Source organism: Mastigoproctus giganteus, chromosome 3, assembly GCF_048544385.1.
Source record: "Mastigoproctus giganteus isolate SK-2022 chromosome 3, ASM4854438v1, whole genome shotgun sequence".
In the NCBI taxonomy this organism is placed as follows: Eukaryota; Metazoa; Arthropoda; class Arachnida; order Uropygi; family Thelyphonidae; genus Mastigoproctus; species Mastigoproctus giganteus.
In genome coordinates, this window is record NC_143577.1 from 173,855,179 (window position 1) to 173,874,130 (window position 18,952).

Below are 18,952 nucleotides of genomic sequence, written 5' to 3' on the forward strand. Positions count from 1 at the left end.
TAAAATCCCGGAGCTGGCTAGACAGATACAGTGCCATGCTATAATTGTTTTCGTTTATTATTATTTTCTCATTAAGTAGTAGGACGAAATTAAAATATACAGTACAGTATTATATTTTTTCTAATTTATTTGATTTTAGTTCATCAAAAATGCAATAGATGGCTACACTCTTCATTTCAGTAAAAGTACGTGTTGGAAAGCGTTGTGTGTGAGCATGTTTTTGTTTTCGTTTTCGTTAGCCTATCATATTTGCATTGTACTAAAATTGAAAAAATGACTAACCCCGAACAAAATAAATCTAGCTTTGACTAGCAGCATGTTCTTGTGGGCTAATGAGAACGTGAATTAAAATATTATTTATAAAACAACCATAAGTGTGCTGTTCTAGTTTTGGAGGTTACTTTCTGTCAGTAAGTTGAATAGAAATGGTTGATATTAAAGGTACGTGACAAACATTAGTTCTGAATATCAGCATTATTTTGTCTTTTTAGTGTTACTTTTGAATATTGGTTTTTAGATAAACACATACGTGTAATACGAAGGCAATCGGAAAGTAAGGTTTCCAATGTTTTATTTTCAAAATTTGTTTCTACACAGAAAAATTTTGTAGTTACGGAGTCTGTTTTTCAGCAATATGCATCGACCATTCATACATTTGATGATTTCGTTTCCCACAGTTTGATCAGATTTTCGAAAGCCTGTTGGACATCGACGGGGATTTGTCTCCCCTCTGGTGCCCAACAGGCTTTCGAGAATTCACTGTGACACCCCATTCCCACGTGGGAATGGGCATCTCCACAGTGAAATTTTCACAGCTGTGGGCTCTCAGGATTAATTTTTTTTTTTTTTTGTTGAATTTTTAAGTTTTGTAAAAATGAAAACTTTGTACCTAAATGCTTTAAAGTATTAATTTCTTTTAATTCTCAGTTTTATCTCCCTACAGTAGGATAAAATTACTGTTAAACATTTACTGCATACCATACTTACTACTTATGTTAGGTGGAATGGCACTGTCTGTATAAACTGTATGAAGCAGATTAATTTTATTAATAATATTGGTTAGGCTTCAGTACAAGGTTCTTATTGATGGATCTTTGTGACAATGAGTGGTGGCAGGCCTGCACTTCTTCACAGTGAATGGCTGTTAATCATAATGATTTTGGGTTAGAGTGGATACTGTGGGCCCTCTATTCCTGTGTAAAATTTTGTTACCCAATTTAAAACCAATGGCAAAGGGAGAAAAATTTCCCAATTATTCCCTTTTGGCACTAGTTTAAAATTGAGAAGTGATATCCTCCCCCCCCCCCCTTTTCTGCTGATTTAAAGGTTTAAAATTGGGAATGGATTTTCCTCCAAGGACTAGATCTTCCAATCACTACTCCGCAGTGATTGGATGATTTAGTCCTCTGAGCTAGGCCTGCTTATCACTCATTGTTGCAAAGATTCACCTTGTACTCATGATTAACCATAATATTAGTTTTGTAATATTTCTCTTATATAATTCTGGGTTAAGGTTTACAAGTAGGTACCCCTTTCGATTGATCATTGTGAGTGGCAGTGATTGACATGCCGAGCCCGCTGTGTTTATCTCCCCCCCCCTGCTGTTTTAAAATCAGAAAACAAGTTCCCGATTTGAAAACACCCTAACTAAGACTAACCATAGTGGTTAGTCTATTCACGGACTACTCACAGCGATCAGTTGGAAGGGGTACCTGCATGTAAACATTAACCTAATTCTGTAACAGTCTATGTCAAAAATTTTCCAAACCATCTGCTCTCTCTCACTGGGAGCAGATTGTTCAGGTAATGATTTTTAAAAATTTTATTTATTAATTTATTTATTTCATTTTAAAAGAAAGAATAAAGTTAAAGTGTGATAGATTTATAAAGTTTGCAATTGCTTTTGAATTTCTGAACTAATCTCAATGCTGAAAAAGTGAGTGAGGTAATAAAATATAAGAACACGATTTGCAAATTGACAACTTAATAATCCATTTTAATTCAAGAAAACATTCAAAGGCTGTAACATTTTTTAGTATACTTTCCAAAAATGAGTTGGCTTATCAGATTGCGTGTGTGTTACCTAGTAAACATTTCTGAATATTCTGATCAAAACCAAATTTATCACGTAATTCTCCCTCCCCTAACCCATCTAGGTAATTGAGCACCATAATTAATTTTTATCCACCATCTTGAAACAAAATATTCACCATTTGATTTACCGTATTTCCCCATGTATAAGACGTACCTTAATTTTGGGGCCCGAAATTTGAAAAAAAAAATGTATTACATAAAGTTATTGAATTCAAGTTTTATTCATCATAAAATTCATACAACTCCTCATAACTTGAATTCAGCACTGTACGAAAATCTTTTCTGAGCAATTTTCTGGCAGAACGTGGCAAAATGTAACCTAATATACCGGTAACAAGTACGAAACAATGAGCGCAAAGACAACAAGCACGAAAAAGCGGGAAATGCAAGTAAAAAAATCTACAACCACTGTATAAGACGCACCCAGTTTTTAGACCCCAAATTTTTCGAAAAAAGGTGCATCTTATACATGGGGAAATACAGTAAGTGCTACCTATTTAGAAATCATTTGTTTACAGTATGATTTAAACTAAATGTACAATAATTTGGGGCAGGGAGTGAGGTGCACCCTGATAGGGATATTTTTATTTTGATCTGTCATATTGAAACAAGGTCGCCACATGAAAATACAAATGCAATCTGCTTGGAACTGTTCTGTTTAGGGTCTGATCAAAACAAAATTTATGATACTTCAATTTCCAATACAAAATTATCAGTAATATCTGATAAATTGGAAATATCTGTTAAACCAGAACTTGATTCACTAAGAGGAATTTTCATTTCTGAATTGTTATAATCCATGTGGTTACTGATTTTCATTATGAAAATCAGTAGCTATAATAACTACCCTAAGAAGATAAGCTCAGACTTTTTTTTTTTTGTTATATGTGGCTATAATAAAATGATATAAACTAACATCACAAGGCTTTGAAAGAAATCTTCACCTGTGTTTTCACACAAAATGTTTAAAGACTATAATGCAATGTTATCATCATTACCATTTTATTTTATTTTATTACATCATTTTATTTCCACGTGGATACACTAAATATAGGAATGGCCAGTCAGATGTAGATATGCATAAAATCTTCAAGAAAGTTGAATGATTTTGTTAGTGATCAGACTAGAAAGGCATTTGAAATTCATCATCATCATCAGCCATTTTCAATCCACTGCAGGATGAAGGCCTCTCCAGCAACTTTCCAGTTCCTTCTGTTTTGAGCACTGGCCATCCATTTACTACTCAAAAACTCATGAATTTCATCTATCCATCTCCGCCTTTGTCTTCCAGGTTTTCTTCTAGCTCCTCTTGGGTACCATTCTGTTATTTTCTTAGTCCATCTGTCATCATGTATTCGAGCTATGTGTCCTGCCCAAGACCATTTTAGTTCTTTAGTTTTGATAAGAATGTCCTTTACTTGAGTTTGCTGCCTAATCCATGTGTTTCTCTTCTTATCTAACAGTCTGATTGCCAATATAATTCGTTCCATTCTTCGCTGTGTAGTTCTTAGCTTCTCTTCCATTCTTTCGGTGAGTGCCCAAGTTTCACTTCCATAAGTCATGGTGCTGAGTATACATTGATTCATTATTTTACGTTTCAGACAAACTGGGATATTGCTCTTCAGTATGTGACTATATTTCCTGAATGCTATCCATCCAAAATTTATTCTTCTCTTGACTTCCAGCCATTTATCATTATTACAGCTAATAACTTGTCCCAGATAAGTATATGACTCCACCTTTTCAATTACTGCTCCTTCAATCATTATTTCCCTTCCCATGGCATACTTGTTCATCATTACTTTTGTTTTAGCCATATTCATCTTTAGTCCAAAATCCTTACTAACTGTGCATAACTGATTAAGATTTTCCTCTAATTCTTTGGGATCGTGGCTTATGACCACAATGTCATCTGCAAATCGTAAATGGTTTAGGTACTCTCCGTTCACATTGACTCCTTTCTGCGACCAGTCTAATCTTCTGAAAGCTTCCTCTAGGGCAGCAGTAAACAGCTTCGGAGATATTGTGTCTCCTTGTCGAACTCCTTTCTCGATTTTAAATTTGCTACTGTCTTTGTCTAGTCTAATAAAGGATGTAGCACTCTCATATATTTTCTTCAAAATCATAATATATGGAGTATCTATGCCTTGTCTTTCCAGTGCCCGAAACATTGCCTTATGCTGTATGGAGTCAAATGCCTTTTCATAATCCACAAATGCCAGGCATAATGGTGTTTTATATTCATTTGCTTTCTCCATTAGCTGTGATATTACGTGAAGGTGATCCATAGTTGAGAATCCTGTCCTAAAGCCAGCTTGCTCTTTCGGTTGATTCTCATCAAGTATTCTTTCTAATCTGTTAGTAATGACCCTTGTGAACAACTTGTAGATGTGGGATAACAAGCTAATTGGTCTATAATTTCCAATTTCTGATTTATCTCCTTTCTTATGCAGCAAAACTATGATTGCATTATTCCACTGCTTAGGCATCGCACCTTTTCTAATGCACTTTGTGAAGAGCCTTGCCAGTTTTTGTGTTATGTCTCTTCCTCCCAATTTTAACAACTCTACAGTAACTTCATCTTCCCCTGGGGCTTTCCGATTCTTCATTTTCTTCAATGCATGTTCTACCTCATCAGGAAGAATATCGGGTATGACGTATGTGTTGCTACTTTGCAATCCATCTTCCCCACTGCTGGTATCATTCCCTCGCTCCTTGTATAATTCTCTATAGTAGTCTTTTGCTATTTGAATTATGCCTTCTCTGCTGTTTATAAGTACACCATCGCTATTCTTCAGTTTCAGTATCATTTGTCTTTCTGTATTACTGCTCATGGCTGCTGATTTAAATCCTTTGTTTTCCCTTAATGCTTGTTCTACATTTCTTGTGTTAAATCTTCTTATGTCCTCTCTGAGTCTCTTTCTAATGGCTCTGCATAACTCAGTATACTCAATTTTCTCCCTGTCAGTGTTTTTCTTGCTCTTCATTTGTCGTCTTTGGTTCATCATGACAAGTGTTGATAATCATACTCTAAAATATGTAATGACCTTGGCACAGGCTTACTTTTCCATACAGTTGATAAAAAAAAGCAACAATATAATACCAACATTTTCTTTACCAACATTATCAAGGCACCAAAAATCAGCAGCAGAAACATTGTCAAAGTTTTGTCTGTACTCCTAGATTCGTCTCCATGTTGCAGCTCGTGGCAAGTCCCATTCATGTTGACATCATGGTTGAGCACTTTGTCAACCTGCTTCCTACTGGAGATGTGGTAATACTGATTGGGGTGATAGAAGTTGTAGTTACATAAAATTGATGCATTGCTGTACTCTGGATTTGCCTCCACAGTACAGCAATGCATCAATTTTATGCTTTCTGGACATCATAGGAGTGTTTACTGGAAATATACTATTAAGGCATGCAATGTTTCTAGCCTAAAACTGGGCAGTATTAGAGGGTTCTCTTAGGACTTCTAGCCAACTCCATTTGAGAAATCACTTGCCAAACATCAGGTCCATCCATTTTCCTAGTTAAGTAGGTGAGCCAAGGCATGAATGATTGTCTTCAATCTGCAGTTTCCATAGAACAGTATCCAGGTTTTTCCACGGTCATTTATCTGCATGGGTCTGACTAGCCTGTAGTTGACATAAGGGTGCTAACTATTCTAGCAATTTTCCAATTGGTAAGTGTTTTGAGGGGCTCATTTAGCTATAAATATATAGATTAATGCAATCCATTTTAATGAAAATCATTGAAAGATTCTATATTGGAGAATCTGATTTGTATCTGAAAATATTAAAATATCTTTTAATATTTTCAGAGATTGTAATAAGGAATTATGTTTATAAAAAATTATACCTATTTTAATAAACACATTTTTTTTTATAAAATATGCCTATTTTTATAAATATAATACCTTATTAATCTTGAAAATGTGTTTTTATCCTGCCTCTTGCAATCTCAAGAACCAATACTCCAGGCTAAGTGTCATCAGGCACATCCATTTTCCCAGTAAGTAGTTAGTCCAGGACATGAATATTTCTGTTTGCAATCTGCAGTTTCCACAAAACAGTATCCAGGTTTGTGTAGAGAATTCCTCTTGGATAGTAAAGAGATTACCCAAGATCCTATTCATATCTCAAGATCTAATATTTTTGGCTACTAAGAGTCATCACTGTTTTCATTTTCATAATTCCAAAGTTTAAAGTTTATCCCATTGTCCCAGTCAAACCTAGGTTAATGCACACGTTTACTTTCCATATGTATTCTAATGCCTTTAATAGATACAGGCAACCCCCCTTACATGGTATTTCTACAACACGGTTTCACTCTAACACGATTGATAAAGTGCATAAATCCTCGCACAACATGGTACTTATATAACACAGTTTCGTTCTAACACAGAGAATTTTGGTAATCTTGCATAACACAGTATTTTTAAGCTTTTGTGCAGGGAAAACTCTGCTATTATGTTGGATGTATTTTTCAACATTTCCATTCTTTTTTGTGAATCCCCCCTTTTTGGCTTGCTAATTGTTATGCAAAAAAAAAAAAAAAATTATTCGGAAATCCCTGTGTTAGGTTCTGTGCTGTTGATTCAAACATTGAAGAAATGTTCCTACCACCTAGTACAACTTCTTTAATTAGATCAAGGCATTATATTTACTTTTGAAACTGATTAAATCAGAAAATTGTTACAGTGGATTTTGGAAAACATTGATTCCGAATTGAAATGATGGAAAACTGAAGTGATGGAGGCATGGAAACATTTTTCGATTGTGGACTGTATTGGAATCATAGTTTATTACTCAAAGAAGTAAAACTGTGAACATTAAATGTGTGTGGGAAAAATGTATGGTCAAAGTGAGTTCATTCAGGAAATATGGTTGAATGGACAGAAAACAGAATCCATTCGGTAACAGAACTTGCTAAGTCGGTAGGAGGGGAAAGTTTTGGTATGACTACTGAAGCCCTCGTGGGTAGCACAGTTAGTAGAATTGCCGTCTTCCCACCCAGGTGGAAAGACCAAAGTTCGAATCCCATCGATGATGGAAGGAATTTTTATGGGTATTTTTACAATGTGGCTGAGTTAGTCGGTCTCGGGCGAGGGTAGCATAGTTTTTTTCTCCTGGAAATACGGGTTTTTCATCCAGAAAAAGAAAATCAACATCAGAACACACAATTTGCACATATAGAGCCTTAGTCACCAATGTGCCTTAAAAAAAAAAATAAATAAAATTATGATTACTGAAGATGTTCAAGAATTACTGGTAGAAAAAGAGGCTGGCAAAGCGGATTTGGTGGAAAAGGGATCAGAGGCAAATCAAATCAATTCAGAGGATGATAGCACAGATGAAAATTCTGAACTTCCAAATTTTATACTAAAAAGTATACAGAAAGGCGTAAAGTTATCCAAGCAATTAGAATCTTATTTTTTGAATTCAGATTCTTCCACTGAAAGGAGCAAAGTTCAAAAGGGATCTTCAAAAATGCTTAGTTCCGTACGATGAAATTACAAATATCTATCAAGGAAAATCAAACAAATCCAAATTAATGATTTTTTGAAGTGAGCAGAAGATACACAAAATATAGAATGTTATATTTTTGTCAGTTTTGTTAACGAAATGGTTTATTTTTGTTAGCTCTTGGAATGTAATCCCCCTTTTTGTATTGGTTCTTAGTTCCATATAACACGGTTCACACTACACGAGATTTTATAGGAACCTAACTACTGTGTTATACGAGGGTTACCTGTACATTAATTTCATGTTCCCCCCCCCCCCCCCACCATTTATTGAGGAAATTATTTTTGTGCTGATTTCTTCTGATTAAGATTCAACAGATATTAAATCATTTAACAAAAGTAGATTGGAGCATATAGCACCTGGTAACAAAAATTTTACCAAAACATTTATCTTAAATTTAATGTTACTAGTGGAATGAAGTTTTCAGTTGACAATATTCAGTGGCTGTAGAATTTGCAAGTAGTTACATTTTTTTAAAAATTTATTAGTGATTTCATATTTTGTTCCTTTTACAATTTTCTGCTCAGCATTTCACTTGCCATTTGTTTTACAGATAATCCATTATATATATCTTGGCATGATAGTGCATGGATACCCATTCTAAATCCCAGTAATGTCATGGATTATTTTTCTGAAAGAACCAACCCATTTTATGACAGGACATGCAATAATGAAATTGTAAAGATGCAAAGGCTCAGTGCTGAACAGCTCACGTAAGTTACATTGAAATAACATTGAATTAAGGGTAAAACTTTAGTTTTAAAATGTATGTAAATTAAGCATATTACTGGTAATCAGACTGAATAAAAATAATATAAAATGAAGATGATACAAAATGTCTTATGTTGTACAGATCTAGAAAGAGTTGGCTGGCCAAGGGAAGAAAAAGAACATAGGCTTCAAAAATGTCATTTGAGAATTCATAAGTACACATTTATTCATTTATGGCTTACTGACATGATGATTTATCATCCATTTGCAAAGCATAATCATATTGAGGAAAAACAGGAGCATTACTGGATGGACCTGATCTACAAATGGTCAAGTAGTCTATAGCCATCAGACATTGTGATATACATGTCATTAATGCAAAGGAAGGATTTCTACTAAAACAACTCCATAACATGGTACTGCAGCAACACTCTGCCTTCACTGCACATAAAGAGTCAGTTGATATTGTTTATTCCACCACACAGATAAAGTTCAATCTCAATATACTATGCCTCGTTATACTGCAGTTTCGGATATAATGCGAGCATAATATGCCCCCAAAGAGACAAGAATGACAAAACACAACTTTTACAATAGATAGAGACCCATGTTTTTTGCACTTTGCAATAAATGTGAAATAAATGCAAAATTTTTAATAAATGTGACATTAATGCAAAAATTAAGAATTACTTTAAAAAATGTGAACTCCTTAAAATATACCCTTTTTTATCAAGTCAAGCACTTAATATGACATAAACCATAAATTATTCTTTATGGTAAACAGTTTCTGACTGTTAACATGTTGAGCACTCTGATTGGCTCCTTCCCTTCTAATTTCGCCTTAGAGTTTTTTTTTTTTTTTTTGTAGTTGTTGGTGCATCAGCTTCTGTGGCCAAAATGCACCTCCCAAGGTTTTTGCAGTACTTTGATCCAAGCCCAAGGCGGGATTCGAACCCGCGCCCTTTAGGTTGCCAGGCAGGCACTTTATCCACCCGGCTAGCCCGGTCGGCTCGCCTTAGGGTAAGTAGTTCTGGGCGGCATAAGGAGGTGGAAGGAAACTCGAAATGGAAGTCACTATGTAAGTTCTCTTAGCTTGCTTGGCTGCTGCTCATTGTTATCTGTTATTGTTGGTGGTTAAAACATTTTATACAAACAATCTTATTTTCTAACTTATTCTGATTCCTAAATTTTTCACGTAATTGGTATATTACATACCACACGTAAGGTAAGTTTTCCAAATAATAACCACATTTGTATTTTCATAGTGTAAGTAAAGATTATTGAATAATCGCATACTAAAATTGTATTCAGTAAAAATAATATGAAAATATTTATTTTTGTAGTAATCCTAACATCATGGAGTGAACACAGACTGATGTTCATGATACAGCAGCAATATTCAGAGGAGAAGGCTTTTACATAAATGATGAAAATATTTTGATGCGTAAACGTTGCAATTGTCGACTAGACTGGAAGAAGAAGGATAATCTGGACAAACATATCAAAAATGTTAAGCAACTATGGGAACCTTCTACCGTCCAATCTCACAGTTGCCAGTCAACAACTAGGATTTTGGATGCCAGGAAGCACATGAAGGACAACAAGTCTGTTTTATTCAAGATACATTATTAATGTACCTCAAAACAAACATTCCTCTGGAAAATTGGATCTGGTAGTGCGACAATGTTTCAACAAATATTTACAAAATTATGGGGATATAACGTGTGTGGATCGTATTTGTCAATTTGCAGCATTAAAGCAGAAATCAAACAAAATGCCAAAGATAAACCTATGGTAATAGTAGTAGATGAAACATCAGATAAAAAGGGATACTGTGCATTTGCTGTTTTATTTAAAAGTGTTGCTTCTTATGAACAGAAGGTATATTTTGCATCTTTTAATTATTTAGAGACTGCAAATGCTACCATGTGTTGTCAAGCTATTTTTGACATTTTAAGAGTATGATATTTCTTATATGAATGTGTTAGGGCTTGTTTCTGATTCAGCACCATATTTGATATTGCGCCTTAACAGTTTCAAGTTTTAACAGGAAATCAAATTTTATAGTGTTGGGCACACAAAATTAGTTTAGAAGGAAACATTTTTATGAAGGAATTAAAACCTTTCAATGAAGTAATAATCAAAATGAAAATGGTATTTTTGAATTCAAGAAAATTGAAGTTAAAATACATAAAATTTTATCTACGTCTTTCTGAAAAATGATTTCCAAGCCCAATCATTACATGTTGGAAGTCATGGTTTTGTTTGATGAAATATTTAGATAAATATTTCATTCCATTATTTCATTTCTTCAAAAATTCTGATAGTATACATGATAGAACAAAAGAAATAATATAAATATATGAGTTGGAACCATCATTAAAGATTGAATGTGAAATTTATGATAAATTCATTTCTTTACCTGTTTATCAGGGGTGGCCAATGAGTTGATCGTGATCTACCAGTCAATCACGAATTTAATTTCAGTTGATCACGGCGAATTTTAAATATACAGTCATCCCTCGATTTGTGCACCTTGTGCAATGTAATTTTTGAGATGGTAGATCATGGCACATTTTGAAGGAAAAAAGTAGATCACATCACAAATTAAGTAGGCCACTCCTGCTGTATATCATTGACACAACCGCATGAGCTGTCCTGGCAGCCCATCTGCACTGCTCAGAAAACTTCATATGAGACTGCACAGTTATCCCAAGGTCCTTTTCATTTTCAACTACCCTGATTGTAGTATCACACAGTTGGTATGTTACTTTGGAATTACTGCTACTTATAGAAAATCAGAGGCTGTGCACTAGATGAATTTAACTTGTGCATGGTCATACAGCTTAGAGGGAGCAATTGATCATCATCATACCGGGTGCTGAGAAAAATCAGATAACATAGTTACAATCTGGTGCAGTTCTCATTACATTATTTAGATTTCTTCCTATAGGGTTATGGTGAAACGTTAACTCAAAGAACAAATTGGTCATATACTTATTGCCATTTCCATATGGATGTGTGCATTTATTGTGTGTTATGTGGTTGTGTTATGTGAAAGATTGTGTGGATTATGGTGCTGATCTGAGGTGCAAAGAGAAGGATTTTTCTCCCCATGGATTTTTCCTGGTTTTTCAGCTTTCCTGCAGCATGCAGATCTGCTCCTGAATGCACATACATACACTTGTACAGATATAATATATATAATAAAAACCTTAGGAACTAACATACCATATGAACTGGCATCATAGATGAAGTGCCAGAAATGTCCAAAACAGCAATCAGCACTGCAGTTAAATTTCCTTTCATAGGAATATATCAAGCTGTGCCATTTTAGCACTGATGGGTTGTATTTCTTTTATGTTGTACAAATTAAATTTTCTGAATTTTGTTAGGTTATAGTTTTACTGTTTAATAATTAAAACATTTGCTTAATACAGCAATTATATTTACTGATTATAAATAATTATTTACTGGTTATTTATTAAAAATTAGTTTAAATTCATTAAATTTTAAAAGGGCTCTATTTGATTAGAAACATGACTGGCTTGGAATACTATCTTCTTCATGTACAAGAACCTATTCTTTATGTAATCAGGAAACAGCACAGGCACTCACCAACCCAAGGTAAATTGAATTTTTTGTTTGTTTATTTTTTTAAATCTTTGTATCAGCTTTATGTTTAGTAAAACTTAATAGGTTATTTTCATTTATTTGAGTCTTAGCCTTAGCCCTTATATAGTATTAAAGGGCTAGGATTATAATTAAATTGCTAGAAACCTTCAAAACAGCAACCATCACTTGAATAAACTTTCCTTTCAGAGGAAATTTTATTCAAGTATTAAACTATGGCATTGTTGTAGGACATTTCAAATGAAGGCTTCTCATCCTTATATGGAGGGGGGTAATAAAATAGTATTGAACATTGTTCTTAAGCTTTAATCCATTTATATGCATCAGAAAATGTATGTAGAATGCAGTGAATCCATAATAATGCTATTATTGCTGTGTTTTAAAAATGAGCAGTGTGGTTGGTTTTATCTGCCCAAGTGTGGTTGGTTTTTTTACTATTCACTGTCTTCTCCTTCATACATCATCTTATGTTACATAAATAGCTATATAAAAGCTTAAGGGTAATGAACAATTTTGTATAATCAACAGATATGAGACTTATTAACTCTATTCCTTTAATAATTAATTTTCAGTTATACATCCCATGTAAGATTATCTACTGATTACTTGTTGTAAAGCTTCAAAGATGATGGATTTCCATCCTCTTTACTCCCTAATAAGGCATCAAGTGGTGTTATTCTACAAGTCAGTATTACAAGGATTCTTTCTTAAAATGATTACTCTGTTTATGACTAGTAAAATAGTGACTTCTTAACTGCTTAACCCTTTCTGGACATATGTATATGTTTTTCAAGGTTATTTTCAAGTATTCCATATCTAAAATGTGTCCATGGTCCCAGAGGCCTGTCACAGACATTCTTCCATATATGACATCTAGGGCTTGCTTCCTGGGAGTCTAAAATTCTGATGGAACCTATATTCACGTCCCATGTGTGACTCACTGAACCAAACCAAAGTTCTCTCATTCTGCATCAACCAAATCCTCTATTTGCATCTTCATGATGGTATATCTAAGGTGCACGGTCTGAATCTCATCACTCTGTGCAACACCACCACTTTGATTATTGGAGGCTTGGATTATTGAAACCTATGTTTAGTCTCCAGAGATAGGCTCCAGCAAACTCTTTTATCACGTAGTATGAGTAAAGTCTTTTGAGGTTAATGATGGGCATCACAGTGAGATCCAGTACATTTCGAAGGTACAGCTTTAAAATGGTTTTTACAGGCTGGCCACTAGATAGTCCACCTGACTGAACCTATTGGTAATTAGTGGGAATATGGATCAACTATTTTCTATAATATGGATCATATAATATGGATCAACTATTTTCTGAGGACGAGAGTTGCCGGTGCGGACGTGCCTTTCTGCTGCTCTTGGAACAGAGAAGTTTTTTCTGATTTATTTTCTGCTTTATTAGTTTAAATTGAAATATTAACTTATTTTCTAGAGTAGCTTTATATTCCTATTTACGGTACTTAAGTTTAAAGTAACTTAGATAGAGATTTTGTAGGTATTACTTAGTATCGGAAAGGGTATCAAATACACGTGTTTACCGTTCATAAATAGCCGCCATTGTTACGGGAAAATTAATCAGTAAAATCTATTAATCTTGTCGAACTTCATTGGCAATTAAATTGTACTTTTAACTATACATATAACCACTTAGGTTACGTAACATAAATAATTAGTAAAAATAAATAATTAATACATAACTTGATACGAAAGTTATATAAAGGGATTTCGTAGATAACACTCGTTACTGAAACATAAATATTTCGTAGATAACACTAGTTACTGAAACGTAAATATTTAGTAGATTTCGTAGATAACACTCGTTACTGGAACATAAATATAGTGTTATAACTGTGTTTGGATACAAGTTTAGGATTTAATTTTGTACAGAAATTGAAATTTTATTGAAAGTAAATCTAAATCATGACTCAAACCAGAGCAGCAAAGCAAAAGGCTCAAGCTAATGGGAATGCTGTGGCCCAGGGGAGAACTGAGGGGGGGCAGTTGTCCTCTGAATCACAGCCTTTTAAGATGCACTATTTTCTTGATGTTTGCGGAGCAGTCAGGTATGGGACATGATACTGCCATGGGGGATGTCTTTGTATGTGTGCGATGCAAGGAGTGTCAGGAAATCAGGCGACAACTCAGCGTTGTTATGGGCCTATATGAGAGCTTGAAGGACAGGGTGGATGCCCTCGAAGGATTACAAGTGAGGGGCCCATCAAGCTCTCAGCTGCCCACACCAATGCCAGAGCTTGCACTTGGTCATCGCGCAACACAGCGGCAACCCCCAAGGCAGAATGCGCTGGTCCCAAAGGAACTAGTAGTTGTTGATGACTCTATTGTCAGGGAAACGGGGAACATGCTTTGTAAAAAGGATAGGTGGAACAGGACCAGGGTATGTCTGCCAGGGGCAAAGGTTGATGACGTTGTAGAGCGGATATCATCTTTTAAGGGCACAAAAGGTGATATAGTTGTACACGTTGGCACTAATGACATTAAGAGTAGGAGACCAGTGGAATTACTTAGCACGTACAGGTCACTGATGAAAAAAAGCCGTGAATTAGGGTTGAATTTGAAAGTGTCTGCAATTCTGCCCAGACACGATAGGAGGGAGTATATGATGAGAGCCCTGTCGATCAATTCGGCCCTGGAAAGATTGTGCAGGGCTCAAGGGGTAGAATTTTTTCAGCCTGGTCTGTACTTGTTAACAGGAGAGACTGCTTCTACAGGGATGGGATACACTTAAATAGAAAGGGTGCAAGAATGTTTGCTGATGCTATCGAGGCAGTGTTAGGTGGGTCGGAAAACTGCTAGATTGGGGGGGATACAAGGACTAATAGATTAACAGTAGCCACTGGCAGAGGTGAAAGTGATTCTTGCACTGCTTCTACAGCCGCAGCCTGGAAAATAAGATGCAGGATATTTCAGAGACTGCTGGGAATCATTGGGGTACAAGTAAACACATGGGTTGTGTTAGGGTAGCTAAGAAAAAGAACAGGTGCATGTATACTTGCGTGTACACCAATGCTAGGAGTTTAGTAAATAAATTTGATGAATTTGAGGTATTGCTCAAAACATCAAAGGCAGATATTGTGGGGATTTCAGAGACGTGGTGTCACACAGATATAAGGAATGCAGAACTGGAATTTGGGGAGTAAAATGTCTACAGAAAGGATAGACAGAAGAGGAAGGGAGGAGGGGTTATGCTATTAGTTAAAAAACACATAAAATCCAAGGAAGTGAAGCCAGTCGACTGTTCGTTCGAAATACCTGTCCAGCTGAGCCTTAAACTTATTTAGGCTATCAACTTCCACGACAAGGGATGGAAGTCTGTTCCACCTACCAATCACCCGCTGGCTAAAGGCAAATTTCTGCACATCTATCCTACATCTGTCTTTCCTCAATTTGAATTTATGCCCTCTCAGGTGATTATTCTGAGCAAGAGGAAGAATCCCATCAGCATTGAGCATGCTCAAACCATTGAAGGCTTTGTACACCTCTATCAGATCACCTCGCTGGTGCCTAGTTTCCAGACACTGTAATTCGCAAAACTTAAGCCTTTCTTCGTAAGAGCACCCCTTTGTCCCATTCACCAATCTTGTTGCCCTTCTCTGTACTCGTTCCAGCAGCTCTACATCCTTCTTGAAATGAGGCCTCCAGGCCTGTATACAGTACTCTAGGTGTGGCCTGACCATTGCCTTATACAAGGGAATAATCACCTCCTTATCCCTGCTAGAAAAATTCCTATATATCATTGACAATACACCATGAGCTACTCTTGCAGCCCGTCTGCACTGCTCAGAGAACTTCATATCTGCCTGCACAACCACCCCCAGGTCCCTTTCATTCTCTACCACTGTCAGTGTAGTACCACAGAGTTGTTACGTTGCTCTGGGGTTACTGTTTCCCATATGTAGTACTTTACATTTGTCAATGTTAAACTTCATTTGCCACCTCGAAGCCCATCTGCTCAACCTTTCCAAATCCTGTTGCAGCAGCATAGTGTCAGTAGTGTCCTTGACAACCCTGCCAACCTTCGTATCGTCTACAAACTTGGACATTAAGCCTGATATACCATCATCAATATCATTTATAAATACAGAAAACAATAAAGGACCCAATACTGAACCCTGAGGGACTCCACTAATAACATTAGTCCACGATGAGCAGTGTCCATTGATTACCACTCTCTGTCTTCTCCCCCTCAACCACCCCTTTATCCATAGCAGCAATTTGCCTCCAATGCCACACTGCTCCAATTTGTGCAGCAGTCTTCCATGTGCAACAGTATCAAAAGCCTTTCTAAGATCCAAGTATATAATATCAAAGTTATTCCCTGCATTCAGTTCTTTTGTGACTGCATCATAGTATCCAATCAAATTGGTCAGGCAAGACTTCCCCTTAACAAAACCATGCTGTGTCCGAGCTATAACTGAAGTCTTGTCTAGATGATCCTGCAGTGCTTCTTTAACCAGTGCCTGCATTAATTTTCCGGGAACAGAAGTTAAACTCACAGGTCTATAATTACTTGTGTCAGCCTTTGATCCTCCTTTGTGAATTGGGGTCACATTTGCACATCTCCAGTCCATGGGTACCTCCCCTGAGTCCAAGGAAGCTCTCATAATTATGGCTAAGGGTTTGCTTACTTCCTTTGCTGCCTCCTTTAATATAACTGGATAGATCCCATCCACCCCAGGTGCCTTTCTTGTGTTTATCTTCAACAATTTCTCCTCCACTTTACTCTCAGTTATTACAAAATTCTCTAGCTTACTGCCAGAGTTGAATACACCTCTGGCATTCCCCTTGCTGAATAACTCCTCATGTGTGAATGTCGATGCAAAATATTCATTTAGTTTGTTAGCTACCTGAGCAGGGTCATCAACAGTTGACCCATCGATATCAAGTGGACCAATCTGATTCATCCTCTTCCTTCTAGAGTTTACATAAGTAAAGAACTCTTTGCTGTTTTGCTTCGCATCCCTTGCCGAGGATCTCTCATAATCTGCCTTCGCCTGCCTAACCTCCTTTGTAACTTGGTTACAGATCAACTCGTATCTATCATAGGCGTCTGTGTCACGTGTTAATTTGTATGTATCCCATGCATTTTTCTTCTCTGCCATATGCCTCATTAGTTCATCTGACATCCATTTAGGCCTAAACCTTGAACAATATTTCTTAGTTGGTATGTAAAGCCTAGTAGCTTCCAAGATAAGTTCTTTGAATGCTTCCCATTTTGAATTTGCTGTTGGCAATATCATCAGCTGATCCCACTGTATAGAATTTAAATACTGTCTCAGTCCATTGTAGTCGCCTTTACGAAAGCAATACCCCTTCCCTTTACCCCTAATGGTAGTTACCTCTTTGAGTAACTCCCACATCAGAACACTGTGATCACTGCCACCTAGTGGTTCATTTATCTGCAGATTCTTAATGCATGAAGAATCACTACTGCTAATCAAATCAAGAGTATTACTCCCTCTAGTTGCCTCCCGAACGTGCTGATGTAGAAAACAATCATCCAATAAATCCAGAAAAGCCTTGCTAGTGTGTGAGTGACCAGCCCCCAAATTCCAGTCAATATCTGGGAAATTAAAATCCCCCATTATAAGACTCTCTGATTTACTGGCCCACTCTATTTCTCCGAACAGTTTCTTATTATACTCATCAGAGTCATTAGGCCTATAGCACACTCCTACTCTCAATTTTGATCTCCCAATGCTTATGTCACACCAAACTGACTCGACACTGCACTGTCCAGCGATGTCGACTGGCTTCACTTCCTTGGATTTTTATGTGTTTTTTAACTAATAGCATAACCCCTCCTCCCTTCCTATCCTGTCTATCCTTTCTGTAGACATTGTACTCCCCAAATTCCAGTTCTGCATTCCTTATATCTGTCTGACACCACGTCTCTGAAATCCCCACAATATCTGCCTTTGATGTTTTGAGCAATACCTCAAATTCATCAAATTTATTTACTAAACTCCTAGCATTGGTGTACACGCAAGTATACATGCACCTGTTCTTTTTCTTAGCTACCCTAACACAACCCATGTGTTTACTTGTACCCCAATGATTCCCAGCAGTCTCTGAAATATCCTGCCTCTTATTTTCCAGGCTGCGGCTCATTCCAATAGAAGCAGTGCAAGAATCACTTTCACCTCTGCCAGTGGCTACTATTAATCTATTAGTCCTTATATCCCCCCAATCTAGCAGTTTTCCGACCCATTGCTCCTAAAAAAAAAACCAAACCAAACCAGTGGGACCAACAGCAAATTCTAAGTGGGAAGCATTCAAGAAATTAATCGTGGATGCTACTAAAAGTTTCCTACCTATTAAGAAATATTGTTCAAGGTTTAGGCCTAAATGGTTGTGTCAAATGAACTAATGAGACTCCGTTGCAGAGAAGAAAATACATGGGATGCATATCAATGATCAGGCGACACAGAAGCCTATGCCAGATATAAGCTAGTCTGTAATCAAGTCACAAAGCAGATTAAGCAGGCAAAGGCAGATTACGAGAAAAATTTGGCAAAGGATGCAAAGAAAAACAGCAAGGATTTCTTTACTTATATAAACTCTAAAAGGAAGGGGATGAATCTGATTGGTCCACTTGATATCGATGGTTCGACTGTTGATGATCCTGCTTGGATAACAAACAAACTGAATGAGTGTTTTGCATCTACATTCACAAGTGAGGAATTATTAAGGATTGAAAATGACAGAAGGTTATCAAATTGTAGCAGAGTGCTTAGTGATTTTGTAATAACCGAGAGCAAAGTGGAGGAGAAATTGTTGAAGTTAAACATAAGAAAGGCACCTAGAGTGGATGGGATCTATCCAGTTATATTAAAGGAGGTGGCAAAGCAATTAAGCAAACCCTTAGCCATAATTATGAGAGCATCCTTGGACTCAGGGTAGGTCCCCATGGACTGGAGATGTGCAAATGTATCCCCAATTCACAAAGGAG

At 36.4% G+C, this 18,952-nt stretch overlaps 1 protein-coding gene across 1 annotated transcript in view; it reads left to right on the forward strand.

Moving 5' to 3' along the window:
• Positions 1–230: 230 nt before the first annotated feature.
• Positions 231–18,952, forward strand: part of LOC150088419 (mediator of RNA polymerase II transcription subunit 6-like) — a 66,340-nt gene continuing 47,618 nt past the window's right edge. The window contains exons 1-3 of the mRNA XM_090370768.1: positions 231–441; positions 8,176–8,335; positions 11,869–11,960. Of these exons, the coding sequence (XP_090226894.1) occupies positions 426–441; positions 8,176–8,335; positions 11,869–11,960 (268 nt within the window). The 5' untranslated portion in view covers positions 231–425. The remainder of the gene's footprint in view (positions 442–8,175; positions 8,336–11,868; positions 11,961–18,952) is intronic.